The 8,468-nt window shown below is 40.5% G+C and overlaps 1 protein-coding gene across 1 annotated transcript; it reads right to left on the bottom strand.

Moving 5' to 3' along the window:
- LOC131535805 (zinc finger MYM-type protein 5-like) lies at window positions 1–1,336 on the bottom strand. Its single transcript, XM_058768311.1, has 2 exons — window positions 1,213–1,336; window positions 1–1,015 (listed from the first exon to the last, which is right to left on the bottom strand). Exons 1-2 carry the CDS (start codon window positions 1,334–1,336, stop codon window positions 393–395), a joined length of 747 nt encoding a protein of 248 aa, XP_058624294.1. The 3' UTR covers window positions 1–392.
- Window positions 1,337–8,468: the final 7,132 nt, after the last annotated feature.

Here is an 8,468-nt window from a genome sequence, read left to right as displayed (position 1 = left end):
CACAATTTTGCACAAACAGCCATGTTATACTATGACAAGCTTACATTTCTCAATTGCACAAATCCTTCAACAGAACATTTGAAAAACACAATTCTACACAAAACAGTATAAGTTATCAGAACTTAAATAAATATACTCTATATACATAAAAGTGGCAAAAATATGTACAATCAGAATGTAATGAGCATAGAACAACAATAATATAAAATATTAAGAATAATATACAAATCAAATATAGAATAAACATTCTAAATAGCACAAATCCTTCATCACACAAATCACACTATAGAAAATCTAATTATTACATTATTGCACTAAGAACAGAAAACACAAATTAAAACTAAAACCTGACCTTTCTGGCCTTCCTTGATGCAAAATCATCAATAATGTCATCATACGAAATCTGCTCCCCCATTGAGTGATTGATACTGATGATAGCAAGGCCAGTGAGCCGTTCCTGAGACTGACAAATTTCGAACTGCCAGTGACTGCACAATAGCAGTGAGACGTGTCAGCACTGCTCTCCATCTCACTCTCTCAGCCTCCAGAAGTGCCACCTGCTGCTTATCAATAGTTTCCCCACTTCTTAATCTCACTGCCAGTTCCTTCCATGCTTTCATGCAATTGAGGTGTTCTGGACTGTTTTCATGTGATGTGAGGTGAGTGCTCGCATGTTTCCAATCTGCCGTTCCTGAACTTGTTAAATGAATGTTCCTCTTGGAAAACAATTTGCAGCAGAAGCAAAAGAGGCTGTTGTTCTTCATGGAATACATCAGCCAACTTCTTGCCATCTTTTCACCACTAACTAATGTCTTCTTAAAATATTGGTGGTGGCAACTTCTTCCATCACTCTCATTTCTACGGAAAACAAAGTCAGGTGGCAACCTACTTGGTCTTCTGTGAACCAACTCAGTCCGAATCCTGTCAGTCAGAGGTGAGGGCCAGTTAGCAGGGTCAGTTGACAGAGGCTCATCCTCAGCAGTGGGGCTGAGTGGGGGTTCAGATCCAGGCATTTCTATCAGACAACATATTGGCACATTACTCAAAGCACATAGCAGTGGGACATAACACATAGGCCTACTCAGAAATTATTAGAAATATTAAAATTACATTAAATTGCAGTTGTCTTGTAGCCTAGGCATACCCCCTCTACACAAATACACACACACACACACACACACACACACACAGAGAGAGACATGCAAAACCCACCTGAAGGCTCATGCTGGGTAGAAGTAGAGGCAAAGAGGTCTTCATCCTCAATATCAGATATTTGTGGAGACATATGAGTAGCTGAGGACATAGATGGTAGCTCATCCTGAAGGTTAGAGACCATCCCAGCAGAGTCCTGTGTAGTGGGGAGGTGGGTGGCTCATCCTGACCAGTGGCAGAGGATGCTCCAAAATATTTTAGAAGTGCCCCTGAAATTGCAATTGAATTGCAATTGAAATTGATATCAAAAGAACGTAGGCTACAATATAACTCTTATGAATTGCAAATTTAAATAAACATGCCCTTAACGTTACATGCTAAATGTCTGTCATGACTCATTAGACGCTATATTAATCTAATCTAATCTAATCTAAGGGAGGAACAATTAGCTCCTTGGTTACTGCCTCAAATTATATGCTTTGTCACGTATAACAGAGTTATAGCAAATGGCAAATGTTCGTCTTTGAAACTACCTACACATATGTAAATTCCATTGGCTAATTACAGGGCCCAACATTAACTCAAATGATGGAAATAAATAATAACTGTACTTGTAACAGTTTTGTTGCAAAGCACAATCTTATGGTGAAATTAGATCTTGTGTTTGTTGAGTTAAGACCGAATTATTGTTGTATAAGCTAGTGAGTTAACGTTATACCACCAATTAACATTAGCCCTTCATTGATGTCATGGATACCGTAATCATACAGAGAGAACGTAGTTGCATACCTTTATCTTTTGCTCTTTTCTCCTCTTCTTCTTTTCTTTTTTTCCTAAATTGGGCACCTGACGGTTTTGACCTTTTTCTCTCCATCGCTGTGTTTATTTGGCACTTGACAATCAACAGATTTCCCATCCCCCAACACTGTCACTCACGACCAGAAGTCAAGACTAAACCAATTCACCTCCACATAATCGTTTTGTATTACCTATTTTTATTAGCCATTTCACACAATTCAGAAAAGAAAAAAAACACTTGCAAATTATAGGCCTGTCACTGTTTTAATATTATGAATGAAATGTGCGTTATTTGCAAGAAAGTCAAGGTGTGACTGACTTTAGCCCACTAAGTGGATCCCCGTCCACTCCATTTGGGAGAGGTGAACTGTCCCGCGCGGCCGCTCTCCCCTTTCCACTTCTCACACAGCTTCTGTGCAGCTTCTTATCAGCAAGCAGGGGCGCCAATTTGCCAATTCCCCACACAGTTATATGATAGATGATAGAAAACCGCTTAGCGGCGCAGATTTTTTTTTTTTTCAAGTGCTTGTGCACTTTTTTGTGAAAAAATGCCGCCCCGGGCGGCTGCCCCGTTCGCCCATGCCTAAAACCGCCACTGGGGCTCTGGCTGGGCCATTCAAGAACAGTCACGGAGTTGTTGTGAAGCCACTCCTTCGTTGTTTTAGCTGTGTGCTTAGGGTCATTGTCTTGTTGGAAGGTAAACCTTCGGCCCAGTCTGAGGTCCTGAGCACTCTGGAGAAGGTTTTTGTCCAGGATATCCCTGTACTTGGCCGCATTCATCTTTCCCTCGATTGCAACCAGTCGTCCTGTCCCTGCAGCTGAAAAACACCCCCACAGCATGATGCTGCCACCACCATGCTTCACTGTTAGGACTGTATTGGACAGGTGATGAGCAGTGCCTGGTTTTTCTCCACACATACCGCTTAGAATTAAGGCCAAAAAGTTCTATCTTGGTCTCATCAGACCAGAGAATCTTATTCAGGTGTTTTTTAGCAAACTCCATGCAGGCTTTCATGTGTCTTGCACTGAGGAGAGGCTTACGTCGGGCCACTCTGCCATAATGCCCTGACTGGTGGAGGGCTGCAGTGATGGGTGACTTTCTACAACTTTCTCCCATCTCCCGACTGCATCTCTGGAGCTCAGCCACAGTGATCTTTGGGTTCTTCTTTACCTCTCTCATCAAGGCTCTTCTCCCCCGATAGCTCAGTTTGGCCGGACAGCCAGCTCTAGGAAGGGTTCTGGTCATCCCAAACATCTTCCATTTAAGGATTATGGAGGCCACTGTGCTCTTAAGAACCTTAAGTGCAGCAGAAATTTTTTTGTAACCTTGGCCAGATCTGTGCCTTGCCACAATTCTGTCTCTGAGCTCTTCAGGCAGTTCCTTTGACCTCATGATTCTCATTTGCTCTGACATGCACTGTGAGCTGTAAGGTCTTATATAGACAGGTGTGTGGCTTTCCTAATCAAGTCCAATCAGTATAATCAAACACAGCTGGACTCAAATGAAGGTGTAGAACCATCTCAAGGATGATCAGAAGAAATGGACAGCACCTGAGTTAAATATATGAGTGTCACAGCAAAGGGTCTGAATACTTAGGACCATGTGATATTTCAGTTTTTCTTTTTTAATAAATCTGCAAAAATGTCAACAATTCTGTGTTTTTCTGTCAATATGGGGTGCTGTGTGTACATTAATGAGGAAAAAAAATGAACTTAAATGATTTTAGCGAATGGTTGCAATATAACAAAGAGTGAAAAATTGAAGGGGGTCTGAATTTCTGTACCCACTGTATATATATATATATATCTATCAGGACATGTTTTCAGGTTAGTAGAACTAGATCTGGATGACAGGAAAAATACGAGCCTTTACCACTGGTTGCATCACTAGTTGATGCCTATGCCTATGGACCTTAGGAATAGTCCACCCACATTCCAAAGACTTATGGAATTAGTCCTTAGAGGTTTGCACTGGACGAAGTGTGTCATTTATTTAGACAACTTAATTTATATCAGGAAAGATTTTAAGGATTACATGAAAAACCTCACAAACCCTACAAAATGTCAGTTCTGCAAGGCATCAGTACAGTACATGGCTCATGTTGTCTCGAAGGATGGGTTGGCTCTTGACCCAGCTCATAGTCAAAAAGTACAAGAGTGGCCAACTCCTAAATCTGCTACTGAGTTGCGTGCATTTTTTTTTGGCTTGTGTAGTTACTATAGGTGATTTGATCGAGACTATGCCTTTAAAGCTCAACCTTTACACAGACTAACTCCCAAAGACATTCATTTTGAATGGACCGATGAGTGTTCAGCAGCCTTTCAGCAACTGAAAGAAGCTTTGACGTCTCCTACTGTCAGGGCATTTCCTACCTTTGAACAGCCATTCACATTGAGTACAGATTAGTGATGCGCGGATGGCTGTTATATCCACGGGCGCTGCGGATAATCCGTGGGTTGGGTAATAAAAAAAAAAGTATTATTTGTGGATGGATCGCGGGTGGATAAGATAAATCATTAATGATGCAAATATAAACTACATTTTCTAAATAGATTACAGAAATTGAATAAAGTGTAAATGAACATTAAAGTTGTTCAACAAAACATTATTTGTCTTTTGTTGTTTGATTAACATTAATGACAGATGGCACAGCTTTATTAGGCTGCTGTCACAAGACCTATTTCATGGATCCAATACTTATACACATGCGTTTTCTTTCGCAACTGTTTACATTAACTTAAGACAAAACCTTATTTTGACAGTGCTTATGAGGATACTCGCCAGGACGACCATTTTGACGTCATTTTGTGTGTATTTGGCGAGTGCCGAATGACTTAAAAAGACGTGAAAATAATACATTTTTGTGATGATGCAACAATGACCGATTAGGAAATTGACAATTCTGTCAACTGTACCGAAATGTTAGCTAAAGTCTTGTATCGCAGCGTGCAGCTCTAGATGCGCCGATGTGAAGAGAAGGTCAAAGAGAGAGGACGCTGTACAGCTGAATCACTCACACTGTTTTCAAAGGACTGATTTGATCTGAAGGTTTGTGTGGATTTATTTACTCATCTAACCTATACGCTATATTTAATAAATGTTTTGCAGTAATTTCCCTCATTTTAAAGTTGAAAGCTGCGGGAATGAGTAATGCAATATATGCGCAATCCCGCACCGAAATTCAGGACCTAATTGTGAAATAGATTTCCATGACTTTTCCAAAACTTTCTGGGTTTATTCATTTTTCCCAAACTTTCCAGGCCTGGAAATTGTGGTTTTAAAATTCCATGACTTTTCCGTTGTTTTCATGACCATACGAACCCTGAATGTGACGATTGGGTGCGGATCGTGTACGATTATCTAAATAAGACAAAAATATATAGGTGCGGGCGGTTGGCGGGTGGATAATTTATTTGAAGCTGCTGATTCGGGTGACGTTTTAGCTCATCCGCGCATCACTAGTACAGATGCATCTAATATAGTTATTGGTGCTGTTCTGTCTCAGATTATAAATGACAAAGAGCGGGTTGTTGCATATGCTAGTCACGTGCTTACTTCTATTGAACAAAAATGGTCCACCAATGACAAAGAAATGTGAGCAATAGTTTGGTCAGTCAGGCATTTTCGTTGTTACTTGAGCAACTGCCCTTTTACAATTGTCACAGATCACAAATCTCTGGTTGGGCTGAGGAAGTTGAACTTTGATGTTTATCCCACAGGACGTAGAGGTCGGTGGGCTATGGAACGCGATCCATACGATTGGGTGATCATTCACAAAGATGGCCGGAGACATTCAAATGCGGATGCCATGTCTTGAATTCCGGTAGTTTCTTCTATGACACGGAAACCCTTTACACACACAGTATCCATTCAAACGGATGACTTGCCTGTCATCTTCCAGACGTCTGGTTCTGTTAGCACCAACAGTACAGATAGTCATTCTAAGGTGCAGTGACAAATTTGTCTAACCCAGGGTGAACCTGATGGCGTTACTTCTGAGTCTAATTTGAATGTATTGTGTACCTCTTTGGGTGATGAGGGAAAAGACATATCTTGTTATCAAAAAACAGATCCCCTGCTCTCTCAGGTTTATAGTTGGGTTGAAAAACAAAAGAGACTTAATCTTAGAGGGAAATTGAGACAATTTTAGTGGCAAGTTCCCTGTATGGTGATGCAGGATGGAGTACTTTGCCATAAAGTGTGTATTGCCCCAGGTAAACCTCAAACTCATCAGGTGGTCATTGCTGACATTCTCATTCAAGATGCTTTACATTTCTTGCATGGTGACTCCTGTGCTGGACACTACAGCGCTGAACGCACACTCAAACGAGCTCAGAGTTTGTGTTTTTGGCCAGGAATGAGAACGGCCATTGAACAGTATTGTGAGTCATGTAAAGCTTGTGAGTCTCGGAAAAAAGTCTGTTCCTCAGCATAGGGCGCCTCTCCAATCAATTAGTGCTATGAGACCTTTTCAGTTTGTATGCACTGATATCACTGAATGGCCAGTCATGTCCACAGGAAATAGGTATGTGTTAGTAGTGCAAGATCATTTTACCAAATATGTCAATGCATATCCTATGGTAGACCAAAATGCCAGTACAGTAGCACAGCTTCTGTGTGAACAGTATATACCTGAACTCGGTGTTCCAGAGGAATTGCTCTCTGATCAGGGATGGCCGTATGAATCAGAGAATTTTCAGTACATTTGCAAGAGACTAAAAATCATAAAGAAGAGAACTACGCCTTACCATCCTCGCGGAAATGGAATGGTAGAACGGTTCAATATTGACTATATTAGCCAATTAGCCAAAGTTCTCTTTCACAGTGATGGCGAAAGGGATCAGTATTTATCTGCAGTTGTACAGTCATTTAATGCTACACCTCATTCTAGCAATGGTTACTCCGTATTCTTTTTAGCTCATGGTCGTGAACCTCGTTTACCGGCACATGAACAGCTTGATTTTCCTTCAGGTGTTTCTGTGGACACCCCACATACTTACAGTTCAACTCTAGTCAATCGTATGGAAAGTGTGTTCCAAGAAGCATGTAACACTGGTGATGATCAGAGACTCAAGCGTGAGAACTACTATAATAGATATGAGAAATTCAGACTTTTCAAAGTTGGTGATCTGGTGCGGATGAATGATCCAACCACACAAAGAAATAAACTTGGCCCTAAATGGATGGGACCATATTGAGTGGTTACCCTGGACATGAATGGTGTAATTTATACAGTACTGAACTTGAGAAATGTACATGCTGAACCCAAGGTTGTTCACTATGAACGTTTGAAGCCTTACAGGTCCAGGTGGAAGGAACCAGCACTCACTTCCACATGTGCTGGTCAAGATGTAGACACAAGGGTGTGGGAGTTGAGACCACCATACACAGCTTTGGCAGGGTCTCTCCCTTTGACATCAGGAGAGCCATTTGTTGGAGAGAATAGGGCCCCTGTACTTCCCTCTGTTCCTAATGTACGTAAAACTTCAGGTTGCATGTCACAGGTTTCACCTTCTGTGCAGCCGCCACTAATTGGTTGAACAGGCCTCATCAGTAGTTGGGGAGCACGTGCCTGAGGGTGTTGTCACTCGTTCAGAATGTGTTATTAAAAAGCCTACAACGTTTTCATGTTGAGGATGTGTATTGATTGCACTTTTGTCATTGTTTTCAAGGTTTTACAGTGTAAGAATGAAGGCCTTTTTACATCGTGTTTTTGTTTATGTTCATCACAAAATCTGTGATTTGTTTTTGTTATGTGTTACAAAATAATGACACCACAAAACACAAGACATGATGAATAGGTGTTTACTTTGTACAATGGTTACAAATTGTTTGATATTGCCTGTTGGTATGTTATTTCATATGTCCTCTAGACTTTGGGACATTAAAAAAAAAGTGAGATTTATTTGTTCACTGTGTATCTGAAATGAGAACATTTCTTTTTCTAAGGGGGGAAATATGAATTTATTTTTGTATGATTACTTTGTCTTTATGTAAAGTTCAAATGTGTTATTGTTATTAGGATTCGACGTGCTGACGTATGCGTAGGTTTTGGATGCGTGGGTCAAGCATGCACAGTGGGGTGTGTGTGATAAGCTGCAACGCATTGGCTGTGTTCGAAATCGCATACTCAATGAGTAGGTACTTAATTTCAATAAGTACTTACTTATCGAGCACTACAAGAGTAGATACTGTACAGCCAAACCTCGTTCAGTATGAATGCGATCCGGACTTCATCCGCCATGTTGACGTTATCATGTGACTTACGACGTTACAAGAGAAACAACAACTTAAAAGATATGAGCGACAGGTTTAATTAATCTATTTGTAAATATTTTCATGTTGATGAAATTTGCTCATTTTGTGGTCTTGAAGAAACAGCTGCCCTTTTATTGTGATTGTAGTATAACCAAAACATTTTGGGTTGATTTAAGTTTTTATTTTTTATTGTTCTCTTTTGAATATGTTGTTAATTTCTTTATTTTATGTTCAAGATTTTTCACCCACAAGCAAAACC

The sequence above is a fragment of the Onychostoma macrolepis genome, chromosome 03, assembly GCF_012432095.1.
Source record: "Onychostoma macrolepis isolate SWU-2019 chromosome 03, ASM1243209v1, whole genome shotgun sequence".
In the NCBI taxonomy this organism is placed as follows: Eukaryota; Metazoa; Chordata; class Actinopteri; order Cypriniformes; family Cyprinidae; genus Onychostoma; species Onychostoma macrolepis.
Note: the sequence above shows the minus strand (reverse complement) of the source record. Positions and strands in the feature narration are given on the sequence as shown.

Excerpts from the sequence above, each read along its gene's own strand:
- LOC131535805 (XM_058768311.1), bottom strand. The coding sequence starts at position 1,336 with ATGGTCTCTAACCTTCAGGATGAGCTACCATCTATGTCCTCAGCTACT. Across the intron at positions 1,016-1,212 it reads TACCCAGCATGAGCCTTCAG|AAATGCCTGGATCTGAACCC; the intron begins GTGGGTTTTGCA and ends GTTGTCTGATAG.